This window comes from Photinus pyralis, unplaced genomic scaffold, assembly GCF_008802855.1.
Source record: "Photinus pyralis isolate 1611_PpyrPB1 unplaced genomic scaffold, Ppyr1.3 Ppyr1.4_LG5, whole genome shotgun sequence".
Classification (NCBI taxonomy): domain Eukaryota; kingdom Metazoa; phylum Arthropoda; class Insecta; order Coleoptera; family Lampyridae; genus Photinus; species Photinus pyralis.
The window spans coordinates 272374-299323 of record NW_022170596.1 but is presented as its reverse complement, the minus strand read 5'-3'; the positions used below and the strand labels follow the sequence as shown (position 1 = coordinate 299323).

At 35.0% G+C, this 26950-nt stretch overlaps 2 protein-coding genes across 9 annotated transcripts; one reads left to right on the top strand and one right to left on the bottom strand.

The window, feature by feature from the left end:
* Positions 1 to 11769: 11769 nt before the first annotated feature.
* On the top strand, positions 11770 to 25854 carry LOC116171246 (homocysteine S-methyltransferase 1-like). Of its 8 annotated transcripts, none has more exons than XM_031487962.1 (6): positions 11770 to 11897; positions 24561 to 24744; positions 24796 to 24957; positions 25004 to 25266; positions 25313 to 25530; positions 25574 to 25854. In XM_031487962.1, exons 1-6 carry the CDS (start codon positions 11889 to 11891, stop codon positions 25785 to 25787), a joined length of 1050 nt encoding a protein of 349 aa, XP_031343822.1. In that variant the 5' UTR covers positions 11770 to 11888; the 3' UTR covers positions 25788 to 25854. The 8 variants fall into 8 exon arrangements, with proteins under 8 accessions (XP_031343822.1, XP_031343824.1, XP_031343826.1 ...); XM_031487964.1 differs by lacking the exon at positions 11770 to 11897 and adding an exon at positions 11900 to 12038; XM_031487966.1 differs by lacking the exon at positions 11770 to 11897 and adding an exon at positions 12302 to 12591.
* LOC116171247 (mediator of RNA polymerase II transcription subunit 11-like) lies at positions 25783 to 26542 on the bottom strand. Its single transcript, XM_031487967.1, has 2 exons — positions 26268 to 26542; positions 25783 to 26220 (listed from the first exon to the last, which is right to left on the bottom strand). The coding sequence occupies exons 1-2, from the start codon at positions 26341 to 26343 to the stop codon at positions 25865 to 25867; spliced, it is 432 nt and encodes a 143-aa protein (XP_031343827.1). The 5' UTR covers positions 26344 to 26542; the 3' UTR covers positions 25783 to 25864.
* Between the last annotated feature and the right edge of the window lie 408 nt (positions 26543 to 26950).

The window sequence follows — 26950 nt, the reverse complement described above, 5'->3', positions numbered from 1 at the left end:
ACGAAAAAAACAAGGAATTCGGAAATGCTTTGAATTGAATTGTAGATACTGGTAAAACGTTCTAAATCTGCCTTTGCACAGAATGGTTTGCTCATATGTCCCTGTTACGTTACAGGAAAAAAAACTGTACTGTGTTTTTTTTGTATTTTTAAGAAACACTTCGATCACGTAAGGCTAGTCTTTCATTGATTAATGTAGGATATTAATTGATTGCTTTGTTTGGTTTGACAACAGGTTTAAATTGTATAAAATTTGCAGGTGTTTTCTTTATATTAAAGTTTATCTTTTAAGCATTGCTGTAAAATGAAATAATCGCAAACGTTTACCAAACTAAATGCATCTTTTTCTGCACGAGGTCTGATGATCATAAAATATACAGTCGAAATTGTCAAACTCGAGATCTGATATAAAGCCTTCTTCATCTGTCGAATAATATCCGTATTTAGGTGGTCTTATTAAATTTACAGAAATCATTCTATATACTGGTAGAGAGTATGTTAATATTGGGTGATAATTCTGGCCACATGCCTGACGACTAATTCTAAAGAAATGGTGTAGGAATAAATAAATTAATAAGATCAAAGGTTGTCAATCTTTACCTCCAGATAAACTTGATAGATTTTACTTGTTTCAGTGAAACTTTTATACGTGATACATATCCGTGTTAGGATAAGGTAAATGTCTGGCCAGTGAGGATTTTTTTTAAGTTAGGAATTACAGTTTGTTTTTTTTTGTAGTACCTAACTGTAATACTTTGCTAGGCCATAGCAGCTATCAATCAGCTTGAGAATCTTCCACGGCGGTAGTTCGTTCTGCCTTCTGCTTCTGAGTAAAATTATCTTTGTAACTTCGTTGCACGTATCAATGGTTGAGCCCCACTCAATTTCTAGGTTAACTCCCCTTATGAAATTGAGAGGGTTTGAGGAGATTAAAAATAGTACAAGTCAATTTAGATACCAAAATCTAGCTTCACTCGTAATAAGCTTCTATGATAAGCACGATACTGAAATCGACCAACCTCTCCAGAAGGGAGTGGCGGTTTCTTTGTTGAGGATCGAATCCTTGCTATCAAATCTGATGCATGACCCAGTGACCCAATTCCAGAAAATGGCCGCCCATTATCAGCAGGTGGTAGATATGCCAAAAGATTTGGCACTCGTAAACAAAGCTGAACTTAATCCAAGGTTATCACATCCAAACTCGTACGTCGACATAATGATACGTACGTAAAGCATCTCCGAAACTGAAGCTGATGGTCCTTTAAACTGGTAATTAAAATTCAACCTAGGATTTGAATCCTACAATTATAACCCTAAAAGAAAATCAAAGGTAATCCTATCCGTTGATAACCAAAAATGTAAATGCCTCTTTAAATAAAAGGGCTATGTATAGACGAATGCAACAATCCTCGATGGAAAATTGTATAACAAATATCAGCCGGAAAGATAAAGGTAAATCCGTCCAATACTGTAGAATCCCCCAATTAAATGAATTCAGTCGCCAAAGATGACTAAAATATGGATCGCGGCAATTAAAATTCCATGCGTTTTCGCTACCGCCTCAGCTGTTTGTTCAAACGAAGTTTGCTGCATAAAAGGTTCTCGACAGAAAAGAAAATCGAAACACCTGCGCGCTAATGCTTTGTGAAATTATTTCCTCGAAGGTTACGACAGTCACGAGGATCTTTCATAAGTAAATAATGGCTGCTTTGTAATGAAGAAAATAAACGGTTACAATGCGTATGCGGAATATGAGTAAACAACAAGTCAAATTGCGTATTTTTATTCTTATTTTGGTGGAAATGAAGTATTCCAACATGGCAACTTAAAATTGTGTTACATACACTTTTCCAACATTGAGGGCGCTCTTGTAACTATAGTTCTTTTCTTATAGCACTGGCACCTGAGCCAAGAAAAGTTTTGACGATTGGTGTGCGCATGCGGAGACTGCGTAATGTCTATTTCCTTATTTTTTGAGATATTTTTTTGAAATTTTCACCTCGATTTATACACATATCGCCTATAGTATCAAATGTGCGCATGCGCAGATTGCACAATGTCACCATTTTTATTTCTTAGCAATTTTAACCATACTCTTCTAGTAAAAACAAACATATTGCATATAGCAGAAACTAAATGTTTACACACTTTTTTTTTTAATTTTAACTATACATATAGCTAGTTACAGTAAAAAGTAAAAGAAAAGTTGAAATTAACGTTAAAAGAACGTTTATTTGTTTAACGTTTCTTACTAAATTTAAATAATAGACTTCCTTCAGTATTTTATCAAGGGCATTTTACTAAGAAGTTGATACGGATTAGATTAGAGAGTTATGGTATTTCTTGACATCCAGGTGAACATTTCCAAAAACACATTGATATAAAGTCTAATATTCTGGTAGACGTTTTCAGTGGATATTTAGATAACTTAAGTCCGTATGAGGAATATACCGAGCCTTCACCACGTTCAGTTTCTTCTTCTGTGTCGGCTGATTCTGCTCTGCCAGGTTTCCTTTCTATTGCATCACACCTACTGGAGTTTGCTTGCGAATGTGAATCAACTATCGCGTAAGGATGAATAGATTGATCTTCTGCTAATAGGGTTGTAGCGATTCGTTGCGTATAAACGGACTTATCACAGTTTGGCACCAAACCACACCCGTGTATGGAGTTATTCATAACTGTCACTTATATAAATTAAAAGTAGGTAAGTAAATGTCAGCCATTGCAAACAGTTGATCGTAGTGACTAGAAAGTATAGCTTTCAGGGGAAATGCAGGTGCACCGGTCGTGCTATCCATTCTACCCCACAAAACAGAAACAATTTAACCCGCGACATCACAAGCTTTTCCATTTCACTTCACATTATACGTCAAAACAATTTTAGTATTCGCCTACAGTGACATTCGCATTCCTTCAATCTGCACAAAATCTCCAGATATCGCTTAAAACGGAATTGCGTATCATGAATTACGGACACTTAAGCAAGTGCTTCATTAATTAAATGCGAGTTGTCGTTAAAACACAAGAGCTGCATTAGACGAAAAGTTTAATTAAAACAATCTGACAAATCGTTAAAATGTATTACTATTCATTACAAGACACTTCATCTAATGAAAAATATAAAAAGAAGAGCTGCAAAATGAACAGCGGCATTTTCATGACGATGTGGGATGCCTTAAGGCTGAATTGTACCCACACAAAGGACTGCTACGTTGTGTGTCACGTAAAGCTTGAAAATCAGTGAGAAAAGATCAAAACGTTTTAAACGTTTACGAATAAATGAGATTATTTGTTATTAAATTTTGTGCGCGCTTTTTCATAAAAGGTAAAGTAGCGAAATATTGCTATATTGCATAAGACCAAAATATCTGAAGACTTGTATCATACGCTTATTATTTCGAACGGAATCTCATTTAAAGGAAAACTAAAGGAAGGTTCTAACGGAAATGTTGTAACTTGAACAATCATTAACATGAATGTGCTTTTCAAAATTAAACATAGTAGTCGGCGGAATGTAAATTGTAATAGAATTTCCACTTTCTCAACTAACCAAATTTAACAGGCGCTATTAATATTAATAACAATTAACACAGATACTAATCAATAGGCATGTGATGCGCGTGACTAATATTCTAGTAACAATTGATCTCTTTGATGTCTTGGTGACTCCATCGACACGTTTTTACGGATTAGTGTTTTGTATTTAATCACTTGGAGGTATGTAACATTATGATGGAGCAGAATATTTGTCTCATTACGTAGATATGTATTTTTAGGGCTTTACCTTCGCTCTTTTTCACCTTTCTTTCCTTTACGTTCTTATCGTTATTTCTTTTGAATTACCTTTTACTTACGTTTAACCTGCTTTGGATATTTACACGTTACCGATGCAGTACGTGGATGATTTAGCATTTTTATTTGGACCCACCATTTTCGCAAGAGTGAGAACGACGCGTGGATGTTTCTGCATTACCGGCTACGAAAATTCTACTTCAATTCTACCAAACGGCTGATTTTTCCAGTAATTTAATTACATGAAGTTTGTTGACCTATACACTTCGATATGTGTTCGTGAATTGTAACTGCAAGTATGACGACACCTTGGAGGTTAACGATCTTGTAAATTGCCCCGATACATCTGATTTTACTTACACTACCTGTGTCGTTGCCGAAGAATATACTTGGTACTTGTCTACGATTACTTTTGTTACTACGATATTCATTTCTGTTAATTCGATTGCGTTGTATCCCTCATATTAGCTGTGTTATTTGAGCTTTCAGCTACCGTTACTTTGTAAATGAGTTTTTGTAGTCACCGACACTTTGTCCGATGCCGAGATCTACGATGCTTAGCTACGTTATTTGATTTACTCCGAAAAATCGACTCATTTTATCTTTTTTTATGTTTTGAATTGATTATATTGCACTGCTATTGCCTAGAAATTTAGTTACTTGTGTATCGTAAAGTATTTTTCTTGAATTTAACGACACTTTTATGCTGTTATATCTGGACTGTAAGGACAGTCGTAGTCGATAAAATTTTGTTTTTGCTAGTGTAACGTCATTCGAATTATTCAATCTTTTTAAGTATTTCTTACAGTTTTAGTATACGATTTACCTACTTAGTGTCAGACGTTAGCATTGCTATTTCGCAATATTATTTGCAGCACGATTTATTTGTTTGTTTGTGTTGTCTGTTACAGATTTGCAGAACGCGCCCTTCTGAGCTCACAAGGTTGCGACCCGAAGCTCAAAGGTAAATTTAGTTATTTTCGTCGATTTCCTGATTTAACGTTTTCGATACAATAAAATTGTAATTATTACATTTCCTTGGTATTCACTTAACGATTATAGCTCCGTTATTTTCTCCGACTACGTGTTGATTCCTTTTTTACTAATCATTAATGTAGATTCCAATATTGACATAGCAGATCTATATATTACAGTGATCATTTGATTAAACCACCATCGATTGTGACGTCAATAAATTAGTGTTTATGTTCTATTCCTATCAAGTATTTTATTCCTTTAGCTTCACAGAAACAGAACAAGGATCTCTTTTGGTAAGTATTCTCCCGTCACATTTTGAACAGCTCGTGACAGCATGAATATCTGAATCGTGCGGTCACGTGTTGTGTATGTAACGTGTTATAACTTGCATGAGGTAATAATCGTCTGATCAAGCGTATTTGTTCCTATGTTCTAACATCACAGGACGTGACAGTAGTTTGCTTCCGCTTTATCCCCATATTGTAGAATATCTGCATACCATTTCATATCTTTTATTGTAGGGCTGGCGCTACAAAGCCTTCTGCTTCCAGAGTTGCCAAAGCAATCAAAATTGTTAGTGACTGACCTGAATCTGTGAATATAAATATATTCAAAGCCTGAATGAAAACAGAGTTTTACTCGCGCCCTGAGTAATAAAATATTCTAATAAACTTTTTAACGCAATTAAAGGGCACAATAATAAACGAATATTTTGAATGTGTGATAACTGACATACAATTTTGTTAAAATTTTGTATACAAAACTCATACGCGGAATTAAAGTTGTGTATCAAATTTTGTTACAGGGTGTCCAAGTTGAAATACAAAATTGGCCGCAACGCTATTTTTGAATATACAGAGCGGTCTATAAATGTGATATGAACTGCTATTTTAAACGGAACACTATATTACAATAACGCATTTCCAAAATCCCTAATGTTAAGAAAGGGCAAGTCTGAAATCAATAAGAAGGTCTCCCTCTGCTGAATTTGGGACCGTGAACCGTAACTTTTAGATTAGGTAGGTACATAGATTTTATGTTCCAAAATAGATAATAACATATTCTGCGTCATGCACTGTCCTGAAGTGACAATCTAGCAAACGAATACTACAACATGGAGTAGGTAGTGTGGAAATAAAATGAGTCAATAAAAATGTATCCTTAAAGTGCGTACCATGTTTACGCAAAACTATCCATACTTTCTGTAATAAACAAATAAATTACAGAAGGAAAGTCACGTACAACATTGTTACTTAGGAAGAGGTTATTGTCGCAACTTAATTCCTTTAAATATAACTCCAAAACGTGATCCCACGCATCATTCCAATGAATATCAAAATAATCAACAACAAAATTAGTATAAAAATGATAGTCGATCAAAGAATCCACAATCGATCACAAACATGAAACCGATCTACACATTCGCTGTTCTTTTAGTAGTGTCATGCATTGTAAGTAACATTATTCACTTGCACTTCCGCTAAGAACCTTTTTAATTTACTATAATCTTTCGCAGATATCTGCCTCTTACGGCTGTCGCGTATGCGGAGGATATGGAGGCTACGGAGGATGTGGAGAATGTGGCAAATGGGGTTACGATGACCATTGGGGAAAATGTGGCTGTGACGGATACGGAAAATCCGGGTACGGCCACGCAAAGTGTTCAGGCAAAAAAATTAAGCCAAAACTGTCCATCAAATTATCCCTATGTGATTTGTTATGCCGGCGAAAGTGCTGCTTTTGTTGATATGATTAACACGTACGTCAAATAAAGTATTTTTTAAATTAATAATTTAATTAATTTATTAATAAGCAACTCAAATTTTCATCGAGTGTCAACATGTAAACTATTCAAGTAGGTAAGTTTTTGGTCAGAAGTAACGTCCCACGTTTATTTCAAGTCACTGAATAAAAAATTTTTTATTCGATGCTCAAGTGTAGTACATAATTAATATACCAGAAGCTTTAAGCTTCTTTTCAAAATGAGATTGAAATGAAATTGAACTAAATCACGGAGGACCATACACATTAGTACTTTTTGTACAGTTGAGATATCTGAGGGAGGGCATTACTGTACCAACACATCCACAAAATTTTACTTCCAAGATACATTGGACTACTTCAATAAATGGATATGAAAGACGTTCAGTAGCTTTGGCGTTTGGTGGATTCTTTATCAAATTTGTAGATCGGAGTTCGTGAATTAGCAATGTAGACAAAAAAATAACGAAGGCCGTTTTGACATCTCCGTTAGTTATAAACCGAATTGCATGAAATTCAATATGCGCATAGCTTTAGCCATATAAAACCCAATTCCAAAAGTTGAGTCTACTCGATCATCATTCACAGTGCCCTCTTCGCATCTCGACCATTTATAGGTCGAATTGCAAACTTAAATTTAACGCCAGTTTCAAAATTTGGTTTTGCGCATGCGCAGTTCCAACTTTCTTTTTTATGGAGGGATTTAAATAAAATTTGATACATGGCCACTTGGAATAAAAGCAACTTTAACGTCGGTTTCAAAATCTGATTTTGCGCATGCGCAGTGCCAACTTTCTTATTTATGGAGGGGTTTTAATAAAATTTTATACATGGCCACTTGGAATAAAAAAAAATTTAACTCCAGGTTCAAAATTTGATTTGCGCATGCGCAGTGCGAACTTTCTTATTTATGGAGATATTTAAGGCTGGAGTATAAGAATTAGCTTCTAGGCAAAAAGGAAGCGGGGCAGGAGACGTAAAAATTGTTCCATTTTCAACCTTACGTACATAGAGTAAGTCCTGCCTCTGGTAAAAAATATCAAAAACAATCTTAGTTAGCGTTTGGCCTTTACAAAATAGATGTCTCTTTTCACCTTATAAGGATTCGCGGTTTTTATGATTTCAAATTTAAATTTATTTGGTAGTAGTAGAAAATGAAACAAAGGTGTAGTGTTGTATGTCTGACAATGGGTAGTATTCATAATCATATCACACGCTTCTACAGTAGCGTTGGCTTTACATTACATTAAATGAACCGGTTTATATTTCAAGTATGTGTAATATCCCTTTAATTTTCAAGTTGATTAAAATTGTTTTCACTTTCGCTTTTTTTTAATAAGCAAGTAAACATTATAGTTACGTAGATAACCAATAAGCTAAATATAAGGATATGTAACAATATCTCTTCTGACACTGCAATGTACACATCACTTCAGTTATTATGATAAAATAATTGCAAATTTTTTGTGAAGTAAAAAGTTTGAATAGAATCGCTCACAACGAAATAGTATATTAAGTATGGAGAACGGTAAGGAATTTTTACCGTTCGAAGACAATTGTTTGGAGGAGGAGCGGAGCGACGACTCCAATTATTGTCTGAGAACGGTAACCCTTAACGTTCGACGTGCTTATAACATTTTTTGCGCGATCGAAATTAAAATTATACAACCAATATAAATATGCACTAAGAAATTAGCGAGCAGAATAAATTGCAATGATCGAAGTGGTATGGTGTACATCACTAGGTAACCAGTTTATTTGTCAAAACTGAAATTAATAATTTCTTGTGCATGTGTCTGATGTAGTTTGCTAGCTTTGCACTTCCGTTATAACTTTATGAGCGAGGTATTCGCCGGTGGCCGAATGGTATGTCGAAGATTTTACAGAACAAAATTGTAATTGGAATGTATTAAGAAAAACGAAAGCACAACTTTAAACACATTGATCTCTATTGCTTCAGGTTTAAATGACGTGTTCTTTGTATACGAAACATCAGCACAAATTGTACATTTAATGTAACAATAATTAAAGATTAAATGTAATATTGAACTGATTGTTTTTAAAAAGGCGTCGGTAAGTATTTTTGCTGTTCTGTTTTTAGATCGGTAAATAATTTTGACGTCGTCGTAATCATAGCAACTGGTAAATTCAACTTACTGTCATGGAAACACACATGGTAAATAGTCAGAAATGACCGATCGCGCAAAAAATGATGTTTTTAATTGAGCTATGCTACTTATAGTTTCCGTTAGTGATTATACAAACACAAGTTTTGTCCATAATTTATAGAGCAGGAAAATTAGTCTTTTTCTGACAATTAAATATGCACAAGCTGGAACTAAAGGACAATAGAGAACCGAAAAACCATAAAATGTTAGACTTTTTTTAGGTTTGTACTTATAACTCGAAAACGGAGCATCTCACATAAAATTTTATTCCCATTAAAGTTAAAGAGCATGAAATTTAGCGTCAAATGATTGCTTAAAATATTAGTAATTTAATGTTGTACTTTTTCATACCTTAAAAACCACCCTTTATTGCAATGCTTAAAAACTATTTTAGTAGATAAAAATAGAAAAAATACGTACAATTACATTACATACACATATTCAGGGGCAGGCAATTCTTTCATTTTAATGAACCATCCTTTAAAAGCAACATGATGCTCTGATTTGTGCTTTTAGAATTTTTCTAAAAAAAATTGTGATTGTTTTTTAATCACTTTATTTTTGAAGCTAGAAACTACATTAAAACCCATTTTGCAGCCTTTTGCAAAAGATATAAGCCTATTTACATTAAATCCCTTTAAAACTTTTAGTTTCAAAAGGGTTGAGCTTAAAGGGCTTAAACAAGGTAGTCGTCGTCACGCTTTAAACGTCTACATCTCACTTAATTTCTGTCGTACAGAAAATGTCCGCAAAATTTTGGAATTAAAAAGCTACACTTTTATACTGTAGCATTTTTTACGTACCTACCTCCAGTTGATTTAGAGTTATGTATGTGGAAGAAAGGCATATTTTTCACAAAATTGCAGGAATTCGTTTTTCACTTTTACCTCAAATTATTTCAAAATTACGTAAGTATTCTAAACTGGTCAAACTTCTAGAATGTAGTATTAATACATAAATAATGAAAACTGAAAAAGGGAAACGACTAATTTTAAATACGGTGGTAATGGTAATTAGGGGTTTGTTTTCGCTGAAAAAAGTAGGGATCGATCTTATTTGCATCATAATTCGCTCAGTTTTTATGGTAAATACTTTTTTTAAAAGAAGAAAGGTTTTTTTAAATACTTCATATAAGTGTTTCTCAAAAAACGCACAGTTTCCTGTTATTTGACTTTGAAACTTTGTGACAGTCCGTTTGAAAATTATTATAATTTTTGGTTGGATCTCGCGAATAACCAATTTTTTAAAACATTGACTTTCTTTATGAAAATCTGATACCTCAGGCCACGAAGTATTTACAAAAAATAAGAGTGCACTTTCAAATTTTTTTTTCGATTTGGATAGCCCTTATGGACATTTCATGCCTTAACGAGAATACAAACGTGAAATAGTTTCTGATCGAATGACACCAATACCAAATCTGTACGAGTGTACGTGGTGTAGTTCCGTAGCCTTTGTGACTCACACAGACAGACGGACATCAAGAGCGCAAAAGTGCACTTTTTATTTTTTGAAAGTCCACTAAAAAAATTATAGAGCACTTTGTGATTAAAATTAATTTTTCTATCTATTGCAACCACTCCCTAGGGTTGAAAGTACCATTTCATAATATACATTTTGATTCTTAGGATATTCCCCACCTACTGTCAACATTTTAAGTCAATCCATTCATTCCTGTATTAAATAAAATATAAAACAAAACTCATGGTTATTCTATTTTAGTAGACTTGCACAAATAAAGAAATACCTACGATGCATTTTTTTCCGGTCATGCGGAAGTATAGGTACATAAGAAAAGAAGACGTTGCGTATGCATAATTGTAATTAATAGCAGACAGATAGAATACGAATACTGTGTTCAACTTAGGTCTGGCCGCCTGGGTATACATGTATGTACTTATATTCTAATTTTACTCTTCACTTCAAACTTGCAAAAATTAGTGAACTCTTTTACGAACATACTCAAAGTTATGAAGTTTTTATTTTTACTATAATTTAGGATAGGAATCAATTAAAACTCGAATGAAGAAACAGTAGTATTATCTTTGTAAATATGAATATACAGCTGTTATATCCGGAATCCATTCCTTGGAACTATAAATAAAATTTTTAACGCCCACGACCTGTGATTACCGTACTTATTATCAGGTAAAAGGTTAATCGAAAGTAGAGCCATCTGCCATAGAATGTCCCAAGTAATTCGAATAATTAATGAGCATTTAGGTACGTGTAGTAAAGTTACGAACCGTTCTTAAATATACCAAATCGTGTCAAATAAATTTTGATTAAGGCCAGTACCCAAACGAATGCATTAATTTACATGATTTCTTCAGTTATCATTTAAGAAGCCTCCAACTTAGGTGTGGATACCAATTATATTACGAAATTATTAGAAATAATTACTTTATAGCCTCACAATGTCGAGTTTATGCGGCACGCAAAATTATTGATTTTTTTTACAAGTTTAAAGATGGTAAGTGTTTAATGTATACCCAGACCTAAGTTGAATATATATCTTACACGTCCTAAATCTCCGCCATTGTATGTATTCGTTTAGGAATTTGAAATCATATGTAAAGAATATATTTGAAGTATCCCAGCCTTAAATGAAATTAGAATACATAGCCACTTGGAATAAAAGCAAAATTAACGCCAGCTTCCAAATTTGGTTTTGTGCATGATGTGCAGTGCCAACCTAGGTGCCCACTTTCTTATTTATGGAAGCAATCAAATGAAATTTCATACAAATACGCTTTAAATAAAGGCAAAACTAACACCAGGTTCAGAATTTGGTTTTGCACATGCTATAGCCATACCCAGGAGCTCGTTTTCTATATTTGTTTACACGTTTATTATATTATTCACATTAAATTTAAGATCGTATGACCCCTGGTATGACCTATTGACAATTATTGAAAATTATGAACAACACTAACTGCTCTTTTTTTGGCAACAGTGCTACTAAATTAATTCTATAGTAAACATTTGTACGCGTCTAAATATCTATGAATAGGGATTATTTGTTATTATCATGACGTATTATTTACAATTTCCGCTTGTTCGTATGTGCTCTTTTGATAACAGCCTGACAAATATTTGCGTGGCCGGAGTAAACTTCGCGATGGTAGTTCATCAAAAACAATAACTTTTCCACGATATTTTCTGTAAACAGATATGAAAGGCAATTATGAAATTGGTAAGCAGCCAAGCGATTGTTCAGATACAAAATCGTTTAATCCGGTAGTTTATCGGCAGCGCGTGTTGGACGTTCAGCGCGTCCAATAATAACCGTGTTCTCTGTGCTGCAAAACTTGTTAAAGTGAACAAATATTGAGCAGTAAGTGTATACCAAAAGTCTTAGCACGTCATTTTTCATTTTGCATTAGTTTTGGCACGTGTACGAAATATATGAGGTCTTAAATTAGAGCAAACAGTAACACGCCGCGTGTTCTACGATAATGCTAAAAGTGTGAAACAACAATGCATGCACTGGCCATATAGAATATTTTATCTTTATCGTTAAATGACCCGATCTTTGAAAAATGCTCTTTGTAACGTAGCAGTTAAATTCCAAAGCTCATCTTCCGATCATAAATATGTACATAATACTGCAAGTACAATAGTAGGCAATCAAGTTTATTGGTTCTTCGTCATACGAATGTTCTTCAATGAATGAATAATTCAAGTAGTGTAAGGGCAACAATATACAAAAAGGTTAACTTTTGTGCTCGTTTGACATGTAAACTGTTTTGCCTGGATTAGTTTGATTGAAACAACTTAAACTATTACCTACCTACAATCAAAAGACAAAGTTGGTGAATTGTGATCGTAAATCCATGAACTTGAGTTTGTTGCATTCTAATTGCGAATGTTGAAAAATAATTAACAAGGTCAGTAGATAATTGATTAGCAAGCGCGGAATAGAAATTATTTATACATCATTTAATATGATTCTAACCGAGTATTCAAAGAACGCAAAGAAAACCTAAAGATAGGTGCATCTTGCGAGGACATTTTGAAACTGGTAGGTGTAAACTTGTCTCCAATTAGCAAAGTCTTATTTTTTAAGGCGTTTGAAACCCTTGAAGGGGTCTTAATGTGAGGGTGAGGGAGAAATGTCACCTTCTGGGTTTCTCCCTTAAGTGACCAACATTGGTCAATATAATCACATGATGTAACAAAGTTGAGAGTGTCCCACAAACTCTACATTTATTTGCCTGAACTCCTCACCTCAATTAATTTCTATTTAGTCATTTCGTTCCAACCTTTCAATTTGTCTTATTGATAATAAAATACCTACACTCCGTTCGGGTATTATACCTAGAAATAGTTGAAATGTTCTTTGACCATTGGGAGATTGTTCATTCCCCTTTTATTTGTTGCAATACAGAAGCATAGCTGGATCCTGGTATCCGATCAAGCTAGGCAATTATTAGTGATATTGAAACCACACTTTGATAATACTCATAATCACAAAAGGTGTCGCTAACATAATTACCTAATTATGGAAGAGATACCATCACGGACATGGAAAAATAAGAAACATTAATACGTCTATCATTTTTCCTGTAATTATACAAGGTGTTTCACGCAGACCGTTACCTAAAAGTATTAAAAGACCCCCATTAATAATTTAAATCTAAAAATGTGCATACCAACATAGTTTTTCATATTCTATCGAAAGAAAATATTATCATGCTCGTGTCGGAGCACCCCAGATTTGATTGCATTTTTGAAATCTACGTGAAAATCTACCTCGTTTGATACCACATTTCCCTATACCTAGCAAAGGTTTTCAAGTTATTCAAGATTGTTCCAAAAATATGGCTCCGTTGACTTGAATTTCAAAACGTCTTCCAAAATCAACAATACTGACGTGATGTTACATGCGAATGATTTAAATTTTGATCGCCCTTCTACAGGGTGTTTTAAAATTAATACTCAAGTTTAATAACTTCGAACGTAATATAGGTAGTTGATTTTTTCAAATGAAACCTGCTTTATTTTTTTGCAGTTTCAAATGTGGACAAAAATTCTACATCGATCACATATTACATGCCTTATTTAAGATTTTCTAAAATTGTGGGAAGAATACAAATCACTCTTGCAAAATAACCCACCGAAAGCTTCTAGATCCGAAACAGTGGATAACATATGTTCAGCACTCACACAAAACATTTTAAATGCGGCTCTACAAACCATACCTATGAAGAAAGGCTCACCTTATAAATATAAAGTTCCATGGTGGAATAAAAAATGCGCCGATGTCATCAAAGAAAAAAATAAAGCTTTCAATATATATAGAAGATATAAAACCATCGAGAATCTAATTCATTTTAAAAAACTAAGAGCTATAGCCAGACGAACAATTAAGACTAGTAAGGAAGAATCTTGGAAAAATTACATAGGTACCATAAATATACAAACTTCAACAAAAGACGTGTGGCAAAAAATACGCAGTTTAAAAGGTAGACATTCACATTTCGATATAACAGCACTAAAAACACAACACAACAAAATAATAACTGAAAAAGAACAAATAGCAGAAATATTAGCTCTATACAATTCAAAACCATTGGAAACAACAATAATGAAAACGACACCTTACAAATACAGACATTACCGGATAATGAAATATACAACTCAACATTTTCAACACTCGAACTACAATCAGCCATTGACAACTGTAACAAAACTGCACCAGGACCAGACAACATACACAATGACATGCTTAAACACCTACCAGAATCATACAAGGAAGCATTACTAAAATTATACAACCAGATCTGGACAGAGGGAATACTTCCACAGGGATGGAAAAACGCGATAATAATTCCAATATTGAAACCAAGTAAGGATAAATCCGAAGCATCAAGCTACCGCCAATAGCCCTAACATGTACAATGTGCAAGATCTTTGAGAAAATGGTGAGCCAGCGGCTAACATACTACTTAGAATACAAACAATTATTTAACAAATACCAAAGCGGTTTCAGCAAAAATCATTGCACTTTGGACAATATAGTGAAGATAGAAACAGACATAAGAAATGCATTTATAAATGAAGAACAGTTAGTTGCCATATTTTTAGATATCCAAAAAGCGTATGACACCGTCTCTAAAGGAAAAATACTTAAGACATTAACCGACTGGGACATAAAGGGAAAATGTTATATTTTATAAAAAATTTCCTAAATGGCAGAACCTTCCAAGTTAGAGTAGGGTCCATACATTCTAATAAATATACACAAGACACAGGAATCCCTCAAGGTTCAGTTCTAAGTGTAACATTGTTCTTAATAGCAATGAATGATATAACAACAAATATTACATATCCCGTAAAATCCCTGCTTTATGCAGATGACCTTATTATCTATATGTCCGGCAAGAATACGAACCACATAGAAAACTCTTTAAAGCTCTTATACGAAGCAAAATTGATTACTCTAGTATAATATATGCCACAAGCAGATCCAAGACATTAAAAGAAATCGACGCAATTTATAACGCAGGATTAAGAATGGTAACTGGGGCGCACAGAACAAGCCCTCTTCTGAGTATATACTGTATTTCTGGAGAACTTCCTCCGAATCTTAGAAGAAATCAGCAGCTTATTAAATATTTCATATCTCCAAAGGCAAATCCAAATCATATTAACCATAATTTATTACAACACTCTCTATACGAAAATAAATACAAATCAAAACCAAGAACAACTCTCTCTATCCCTATTAGAACAAAAGAAATTATGAATAAACTTACCATCAACTTACCACCTACTTACTCTTGTACCGAAAAAACTCCACCTTGGCTTATTGAACTACCAGAAATAAATATATCTCTCTCCGACCTCTCCAAACAACAAACATCCTCCACTATATATAAACAAATGTTTTACGAAGTTTTAAATAACTACCCTGACTACGAAAAAATATATACGGACGGATCTAAAATAAATAACAGTGTAGGAAGCGCATTCGTATCCACAAACTATAGTGAATCCTATAAATTGAGTGACATAAGTTCGATCCATACTGCAGAACTCTTCGCCATTAAAATTGCCCTCCAACACATCCATAGAAACCTACCACATAAATATCTGCTCATAACAGACTCTTTAAGTGCCGTGTACAGCATTAAAAACATTTATAGTGACAACCCTCACGTAAACGACATACACACATTATTTACCAAAATAAAATCCACTAATACAAAATTAACTGTGCTATGGATCCCCTCACACAAAGAAATTCGAGGAAATGATGAAGCCGACCAAAAAGCCAAATTAGCTACAACTCTAAATGAAATAGCAAACAGCTGCACCATGGACGATGTAAAAAACTCCATCAAACCCAAAATAATGGATAAATGGAATAATGACTGGCAGGCAGTAGAATCAAACAAACTGCGAATCATAAAAACCGATACAAAAAGATGGATTCCAACGAACAACCAACCTCGACACGTAAGAACAAAACTGAATCCACTAAGGATAGGACACACCAAGACGACACACGATCACCTACTCCAAAAACAAAACCCCCCTAACTGCGACTTGTGCAATCTACCATACAACATATAATAATAGACTGTGGCAAATACAACAACCAGAGAAGAACCTACAATATCCCGAACAACATCACAGAGGCACTCGGAAATCAAAAGGAACAAGAATTGAATATCATTAATTTTTTTACATCTATTACACTTACTATTTAACATAATGTAAAGTTATTTTAAAAGCACTAATAACCTTAGCAGTTGAAGCGCGCAACAATAAATTAAAAAAAAAAAAAATTGTGACCGTTAGGTATACCTATGCATAATTTTCTTAGGAGGCCTTGAAATAAATGCGTTAGTAGATGTCATTGTACCATCTTTGGAAACATTGCCTGGGAAAAGCTGGTCTCAACTTGACGGAGCGCGGCTCATTCTATCCATGATGCTTATAATGTATTTGAACATTGCTGAAGTCAGGTGGATTAGGCCTAGGGATCCGCTCTATTGTTCAAAAACTGCCAGACATTTCGTTGAAATCAAATTTTGTTAGCACCCCCATCCTTTCAGGTAGGAATTTTGAAATGTTTTTTGCAAAATCGGAATAGTCTTTGTAACACTTATGGTTGCTGAGAAAAAAATGTTAATTGCCCGGCCAAGAATTGCAGTGATTCGTGATTTTCATATTCAAAAACCCTCAGATACCAAATTTGGTCAAAATCAAAAATTTTTTTTCGGAGCCTTATTTGGGGTGTTCCCTTTCGTAGTAGGAATTTTGAAACATTTTTGCGGAAAGGGAAAACCTATTAAAGACGTGTCACCGGTCTTTGTAACTCTTATGGTTGCTGAGAAAACAATTAAAGAAGAAATACAAATTTCACTGCTTTTTTGAGAGTGCAGGTTCCTAATCGAAACACGTAAGACCCTCGGTTTATTTGGAAAAAGTGCTTGTTTTGATCCACTCTACCACCCAATTTTTCTTACATGCTTATATCACCCGGTATATCACAACTCACTCGATATTTTTCTAGTAATTTGAGAAGGTTTTCAAGAAAAGCTGCAGTTTTTGAAAAATAATATTATAATATGATAAACGTGTATACAGGGGGAGGCGCTATTTTTTTATTCCTAAAAAAATTAAAAAGACGCTGATAACATTTAATAAACAATACATTTATTAAATGCTGATAAGTAGATATCTTTCATGCACGTGGTGCTTGACACAACGTGTGATCTAACTCTATCGCGCTGAAACACATTGATTCATTTAAAATTCCGGTGACACTGGTTGAAACATTTTTTGAAAATTGCGTAAGGAGTGCAAAAAATATATTTATTATTGCATCATTATATTTTGCAAAATGATAAACATATATATTTTGCGGTCGCCGTGTTCATATCTGCCTTTTAAATTGCGCGGGGATGTTGAGGGGTGGCGCGAAACCGAGAAACTAATCGAAAATCGTTAGTCGGGGGTTTTTGTGTATAAAAAAATAATCTACCTTTCCCAATTATCATTTTCTCTTAAAAAATTACCGCCGTTTCCCTCGTATCTCCACCCCTGGACATCCCGGCCGGGTAATTTTGAGGGCAGATCTGACTTGGCAACTACGAAAATCCCAAAGTAAGAATTTTCGAGCAGTTTCTCGGGACTGTTAATTTTTCACCTCACTGCATCCGTGTATACTCCTTAGGTATTTAAGAACAATGAGCCTTTTATAAGAAAGGTGTGCCGATTATGGCATCGCAATCAATCAAGTAATTTTCTTGTGACATATGCTTTGTATCTACTTTGAAAAAAAAATTATTTTTAGCGCTTCTTTGATTCTCAAGAAAATTATTATTTCACTAACTGTCGGGTGTTAGGGTGCCTTTTATGAATCTATCGAGATTTCGCCAAATGAATATCGTATATACCTTTCGGGTTTTCGGCATTATATTGGTACTGTACTGCTATCCCTGCATCACTGTAAGCCATTCCTGAAGTCGATAATTTATGAATCATCTTTAAATGTCTCTTTAAAAATCAATCGAGATCTCGACAACGACGTACGGCAGAATCTGGGGGTTTTCAGCATTAGGTTCGTACCATCGAGTTATTTCTGCATCATTTAGTTTGAAAACTGAATGTGCAGAACATACTTTCGTACTTAACCTGACCCAATTTCTTACAACAGCAATTAACTAGGTTTGCGTAACGCAAGGGGTAAGAGTTTTTGGCCACATAAATAAGAACAATATTTAAAATCTGTTTTCAAATTTACAAAATTTAAGTCGAGTGGTTTCACCATCTCACGGATATGCTCAGGCATGAAATTTCAGATCTTAGGGTAGGAATTTTGGGAATACTTTTTACAAGATCGGAAAATGCGTTTTATATGCTAGGTTTATTCAGAAAAAATGTTGACATTGGTTCTATCCACGAGAATGCCAAATTTGGTTAAGGTAAGGTTATTTTATTTCAAGTTCGCACCCATATACCTACCGCTGTAGGAATATAGGCCGATTTATAAACTTTGTCGCCCGCGTTCGCGCTGGCAGTTCGTAGTTCACCGAAGATATTGACTAATGGAAAAAGAGTACCCATTTGACACGCAAATTAGTGTCAAACTCCAACTGTCAAAGTTACTCATTTTGGCGTGTGAAGTGTATTAACATCCTTTATAAGATTTTGATATATGCTCATTCATCATAAATCTTTCACAGAAATAATTCCGGTCCCTTTCATGAACAAACTGTAAACTAAACCGAAGTAAGCTCTGCAACGACGGACGAGAACGTAAAGTTTATAAATCTGCCTTATATCCCGCATCCGTACCGCTTCCGCTCTCGTGTCCGCTTTCCCGAGCCGGTTTGAGTGTACATTTATTGTTTGTGCACCAGTTCTAGATGGGTTCTGGTGACGGCTTTCAATCTAAATAAAATCAGTCCTCTCCGTGCTCTGTCCGGACCGGCTATACAATCCTCGCTGATAACGTTTCTTTGGCGTGGAATTAAAATTGGCCCTCCAACTGCGCTCTGCACGGACCGGCTATAGAATCCTCGCCCCTGCCATAGAGATCTTGACAATCCATTAGCGAACACTTCACTCATATTTATCGGTTCCCTGTTTGTATCTGTCGACCTTATTTATATTAGTGTTATTGTTAATGTTAATTTTCTTGTATTAGGGTACTAACATATTACATCATCGAAAAGAGAAAAAAAATCTCTATAAAATGAGCCTAATGAAAAGGTGTACAGGTGGCAATTTCTTTAGATCAATTTCGAGCATTCTGCAGGCTACTCCTAATTACGCTTTCCTGCAGTTTTCCTAATCCGTAAGCTAAATACCGGAATATAGACCGGAATAGTATAAAACCTTCTGCAGGGGCACCCCTAAACACATTATGCGGGTCACTCTGTAATTGGGCGCGAGCCTGTTGAGGGCCCAGAAAAAGAAGAACAATAAATAAATAAATAAACTAAGATCCAAATTTGGAAATGTTCACAAAGCTATGTTTTGAGCTCAAAAAAGCTGAACATATGTTATTGGCGTAATTACTTGCTGCCAACACAACGAAGAGTATATTTGGTACAGTGACGTGGCCAAGATCACTGGAGCGCAATAGTAGCTTCAGATGGAAAAATCCGAAAAAGAGCACACGAGATATCCAGGTGCTTAAAGAAGATGGTCGTACTTACGTATGCATCCACTTATATTCAAATTATAGGCTCCAGCATGAGAGAAAAGTGGGTCTTCATCACACTAAATTCAGTTAATCGCCAGAAATTGCAATTAAACCGACATTGAATTTTAAAAAAATGCATACAACGACTGTTAAACTTTACCAATATTTTTAAGTGAAGTCTCAAGGAAAAGAAAACGACGAAATTCGGACGAAACCATTGTCTCGAGTATTTGATACAATATTGTTTGATTTTAATGGTTTGCAACTGAGCGGCTAAAAAAAATATCAAATTAGGAAACATGAAATTATTTGGCACAGCTATACCTGCTCCTTGAGGGACCGACCTCTAGTTCTATCAAAGGAAACATTAACAAGATTTCTACTGTCCTTGTACGATTGCATAGAAAGAAAAGCGGAAAAAATGATATCGCATTTTCTATTTCGAAAAATGCGTCTCGTCCCAAAGTAGGCTTGTCTTTATATGCCCGTAATACGTTATGTACGTTTATAACTGGCTTAAAACAATATTTGTATACGAAAAAGGCCATCAAAAGAAAGCGAATAAGATCTAAACTAAAAGACATTTGTATATTCCTCCCCTAAAAAAACGTACAAAATTAAAATGCATGTCCTGTCTCGAGTCCATATTTTACATAATCTCAAGAATGAAGCTTATGTGATCTAAAATGATTTAATGTTGGAGTTACCTATACCTACCTGAAACTTACACTATAAATTAGTCATCTTTAATAAGCAGACTTACGGTACCTCAAGTTTCAATGAAAATGTCGAACAAATATTTAGCAACTACCGAAGTCTCGATCAAAGATATAGGTAGGTAGCATGTTCCAAAGCAATTTGGAGGAGATTAAATCGTTCAACAATTGCATTCCTCGGGGAAATACAATGTCATATAGAATGACGTTCAATTTCGCTTCACCTTACGACTTTCTTTTTGTTAAACTACAGTGTATTTTACATTTTTCCAAGGAATGAGAAATTGGTTTGTTCTCACCAGTGAATTTTGCATTGCATCTTGCGTCAATACATAATGCATGGCTGTAGAATAATTTGTTTTTCAATAAACGTAAGGTCGGTATTTGTACGTGCCCTTCTCATAAACATAGAATAATTACAAAAGCAAATTGGGCCTTTCATTTGAACCCGTGCATGATATACCTAATGTTTAAACAATGTCTATTTTCGATTTTTAACTAGGAAATTTGCAAGCAACTGGTGTTAATTATGCTTCCGTCGACGTGATAAGCTGTTCAAAAATTAATCCCCCACTATGAAAGGCGGAGAAATTGCATACGCAAACATGTTCATTTTCTTTCATAAGGCCGAAAACCCCACAGGAGACGTTAAATGCATGATAATCATTCCTCGTTTCGTTAAAATTTCATAACACTGCAAAAAGTTAAGTAATTTGTTACGGCGTTATAATATATTATTCCCATAAAAATGTGAAAGAACTTCCTCCTTTATGAGTGTTTTAGCCATACCCATAATGTCAAGCGTATGGGTAAAACATGATGGGTATTACCTCGAGGAATTAAAGCGGAAAATATGCATCTTGCTGAAACACCAATTTTCTAGAAAATGTGTTCGCGTTATTACGTTCTTTTCTTTCACGTATAATCTATGGGAAAAGGTTTTTAATTAAACGTTGCAGAATATAATTATCCCTAACAAAGAGTTGGAATTTTACCTATGCCATTTTACTTACACTCTATAATCAAAAGATACCGCAATTACAATTCCCCATTTGATTATGCGGTGTTTTAGGAGGAAAATTAATTAAATTAGTCCGTGATTACTTTCGCATCCGGTGGTGGTACCACGAGCACGCTTAAGATCATAAGATGCAAGTGCAGCACGAACAGTGACTATGCTACTTATTATTAACCAAGCGAAGCGTGCAGCATTCCTGCTCAATTTAATTTACGAAGGATTCTACTTGTGGTAAAATCCCTTCATTTTACGCAATGTATGCTAGATAGAGGCAATAATTATCTAAATTTCTACCTTCGATTCTCTGTTTGCTCAATCCCTCTGGAGCTCGAAAGTCCCATCTTACACCCTGTAATTTTTTAAGTGAACTTGAAATATCGCTTTTAAATCCCTCTCAGTGCGGGAGATGATAACAAAATGTTACGTGATCGGCTTGAGTGCCAGAAATGGCCCAGTACAAGTTCATTTTCCCTATTTGTGTGCATGGGGACGGAGGCGAGTGGCCATATTATAGCGCAAATATTCACTGTTTTAATGACAAATGCAATTGTCTGGAGTTGTGGAGTCCCCCACTCCCCAAGACCCTTATTGCCTACACACAAAAAACTACGATATGCGAGCACGTAACCAATGGTGGGCCTACGTGGGCACCTTTCCTTTCTGCGCATTTTACAACAAAATTGGGTGCGCTTTGGCAGTCTGTCTGGCTGTCCGTCCGTCCGAGACCCAAACTACTCCTCCAGTTTTTAATATATTTAAGTCATTCTATTTGTATTGAGTAGCTTAATTTATAGCTCTGGATCTGAGACAAGAGAAATCTTTACGATTAATATACGCAGAGTGCCCGATGTCAACGTTCTTATTTACTGAAATATTTTTTCAAATTTTAACCACAGATACTTCTAGTAACGGCAAACATATCGCATACTGAGTAAATATCAGATGTGCGCGTGCGCAGGCTACGCAATACCGATTTTTTATTTATGGAGGCATTTCTTTGAAAAAATGCAGAAGCAGAAAAAGAGCTAACTTACGGCACGCAAAATGGCAAAAGATACCCACAAAATCTAGCATTAGCTTTTAAAGAAATCCAGAGCTTGGGCAAGTAGAGTTGGAAATTTCCCGCTCCTCGCTGTATTTATGACTCAAATTAATTCGGTTTTTAATTAATTGCTCGGCCAGCAACTATCGGAAAAATATTAGATGGACATCGGACTTCCCATTTTTTAAGCGCGCTTAGTTTGAGATAACTTTGAACTCCGTCTGCCCGTTTTTTCTACAACTCATCAAAACGTCATACCCAATTAATCGCATTCAAACTTCAATACTCATTAATCCCTAGACCTGACTGTAATTTCCCGGCGCAACAACTGTTGTCATTATTTACACTCCGGTATGTCTTCAAAACTGATAACGTGTAAATAACTCGATTTGGAACTCGTTTCTATCCTGGTTTTCGCTTATTATGGGAATCTAAAATGATTAATAATTTATTAACGGCGCTTTAATTATATAATTAAATTATTAATTGACTCGCTTCTTCCCTGGCAAGAGAGCATTCGGCGGTTACAAAAAAAAACATCCAAAAATTCCTACCTGAACGGTTTGAATCCTGATAAATTCATTACAAAACTTACGTGCTTAGCGGTGGTATAATAAACAATTACTCAAAAATGCAAACACAAATATCACACTACTCGAGCTAATAATTAACTTCAGAAACCCCTTACTATCGAATCACCAAACTTACAACGCTTCTCGATACCGGGTGTTAAGCAAAGCTTTTTTGAAAGTTTATAATAATGTACATACCAAAAATAAATAAATTACCTCTAGTAACAGTTTAAAATAACATAAAAAGTAAACTTATTTTCATTTACCTAGAGGCCCTTTGGATACATTCAACACTTGTGGAGCGGAATGTTAGCAATGATTCCTCATAAGGGCATTGTCAGAAGGTAACAAGTTACAAGAGCATGAGAGCGGTGGGAGTAGTATAAATAGTCGCGTAATTACAAAAAAAACAATGATGCGGAGCGAGAGTCCACTGTACGTTAACAGTGTAGGCTAAAATGAGGACAAAACTTGTGACTAAAAGAACGCTTTAGAAATTTTTGAAAAATCTTTGGAAATAACTGAGCTTCCACCAAGAAACTGAAAACGTCAAACTTTGTTTTCATTTTCCCAATATACCTATTTGATACATTTTGATCTGTACTACTACAGACCATCAACGGTACTATACCAACGTAAACGATTCACCCTTGAATCTAGTTTGGTTTAATGAAGAGGATACAGTGTTTTTGTTTTCAAACACTCGCAAAATTCAAAAAGGTTTATGGAATATTTAAAAAAACAAAAAACATAAACAATTGGTAATTTTACACGTAATATTACGCACTTTAAAAAAAACGTGTAATTTAACATCACTAGCCCCAAATCAATGAATATACAGGGCCGAATTCTGAAAATTAATCAAGAGTAAACCGTCTTTATTTTAGCAGATATAACAAAAATGTATTTAAACTAGAGGGACTCTAACCACAGGAACCACAGGCACTGCGCAGAGCTCTTCTGTCACGTGACGTGAAATTTTAGGTTAAGTTGTAATTGAATTTCGAAGGAAAATTTAGTCATAAAAGTCCAAAAAATGGAAAAGATCTGTAAAACTAGTGTGGAAAGATAAAGTCTTAATATCAGTAGCTACAGTTACCTACTTGCCATGTTTGATTGTGTATAAGTACTCGTTATGAGGTTCCCATTGTGCCTTTTAGATTATTTGGACTCCCAAAGTATATGATTACATAAGGGATTTATTCATGATAGTGTCACTGATATGATCCATTCACTTTGTGATCGAAAAGGTACCTATCTACAATGTGTATATGTATGTCTCTCTTTAAAATTGGCGCACTTCGCGATACAAACTATCTTTCAGTTAAAATTATTCTATTTCAGATCATGGCTCCATTCAATATTACAAACCTTAACTCGGACAACATTCACGTCTTAGATGGAGGATTTGCCACTCAACTTGGATGTCACATTGTGGATCACATCGATGGTGATCCACTTTGGAGCGCAAGATTTTTAAAAACGCAGCCGCAGGCAGTAATTGACACACATCTAGATTTTCTTAGAGGTGCATTTATCATACATGTGTCTTGGGAATGTCTAAAACGTCTAATTTTAGCCGGTGCCGACGTGATTATGACCAACACCTACCAAGCTAGCATCCCCGGGTTTCAGAAGTATCTAAATTTGTCAGCAGAAGAAGGATACGATCTAATCAAGGAAGCGGTCAACTATGCCAAAATTGCGTGTGATAGGTTTCAAGAGGAGTTTTCCGATAACTGTAATACAATTTTCAGATTGAACGAAGTAAGCATAACAATTTTCAGCAAGACTGCCACTCATTGTGGGATCTGTGGGACCATACGGGGCATCCTTGCATGACGGCTCCGAATATACGGGGGCCTATGGTGCTACAACTCCAATAGAAGTGATGAGAGAATGGCATAGACCAAGAATTCAAGCGTTGGTGGATGCTGGCATTCGCATGCTTGGTATTGAAACAATTCCGTGTTGTGTCGAGGCTGAAATGCTCGTGGAATTAATTAAGGAGTATCCAGATGTTAAAGCTTGGGTCGCCTTTAGTTGTAACGTGAGTATATCAGTCATTAATACCTTAATCCGTCTTCTAACTGTAGCATGATGGAAAATGTCTAGTAAATGGAGATAATTTCCAGAAGGCTGCAAGAAAATGTTACGACCTTAACCCCGAACAAATTGTAGCTGTGGGAGTCAACTGCTTGGCACCCAAATTAGTCGAATCACTCTTTAAAGACTTTAACGTAAATCGTCCCAAAAATCCAGTGCCATTAATTGTTTATCCAAACAGCGGCGAAACTTACAGTGTCGATTTAGGGTAAGTTAATGTAGATGGCACAAATTCAAACTAATTTAAATAGAGATAGGTGGATAAATCGTGATAAATGCGAATCATTAGTGTCGTATATCCCGAAATGGCTGGATTTGGGTGCGACGTGGGTAGGTGGCTGCTGCCGCACGTATGCGTCTGACATTACTAGGATAAAGAGCGAAGTTATGAAGTGGCAACATGCCCAAGAGCAAAACCGAATAACAGAAAATGGATCACACAAAAATAACACTAACCACCTATGATAAATCTTTTAATTTTACCTGTTATGTACTTTGCATCAAATTTTATAAATAAAAATCTATTGTGTAATTTGTCTACTCTACGAGGAAGATGGCATTCCCGCTGTAGGTGCGCTGCTTGGGCCTGTCGCGATACCATTAGTAATGGCTTGTTGATTACGTGATGTTCTGCCCTGTAAATGTTTCACTTTAAGCCTGTCTAATTCGTTTACTCGGGATCTGGCATGCTCCAATCTATGCCATGCCATTTGTAAAACTTTCTGGGAAGCGTAGCCAGAGCCTTCGTGTGGTTGACCCGTAGACACTTGGGTCAAATAGTTAATCTGATCAGTAAGTTTAGTCTCTACAACGCCTAATGTTTTAAGAAACGTCTGTGTATGGTTTTCGGCCTGTTTTAAACTGGACTTTTCTTTACTAAGTTCCACAAATGCTTGCCCTATAAATGAAAAAATTAACAGCAAGTTCCACTTATTCAGTAATTACCTGCAGTATGAAGACATGTTATTATATCTTTCTCAATCGAGTCTAATACTTGTATTCGTTCCATAGGAGCAGTCATGGTTAATAGCACTTCAACTTCAACATATATTTTAGTTAATTAGTACAGAAAGTTCCAATAACTGCTATTGTTAATAGCTACACGTGAGAAATAAATCGCGTAATTACGTTTGAAAATAACCATTAGATGTTTTCTTTATGGAAAATATAAAAATAATAAATCTTACGACATAACCTCAAAATGAAAGTTTGGTGAATAAACTGACAACCATGGATAATTTCCTACAAATAATGCGCCGTTTACACCAAGTTCAAATATACAGTAAGATCTGTTTATTCATTTAGTAACGACGATCGTGGATAAAAACTGTAGTAATATACAAACACCTTATTTATGGTCTCATTCGGATCTAGTTTGTTGTCTGGGTTTGTTGTATTATATAATTTCATATTGTATAAGCAAGTTGTAGCGTATTTCAGTTCAGTTAGTCAGTTCTAACTTCGATCCGCTTGAGTTACCTTATAAAAAGTGATAAATAATTATTACTGTGATAAATTAATTCATTTTAAGACTGTTATAAATTTATTGTTAATTAGTTGAATAAATAAAGCGTTTAATTAAATTTACGTTATAATATATGCTATATGTATTACTGCAATTTTGCAAT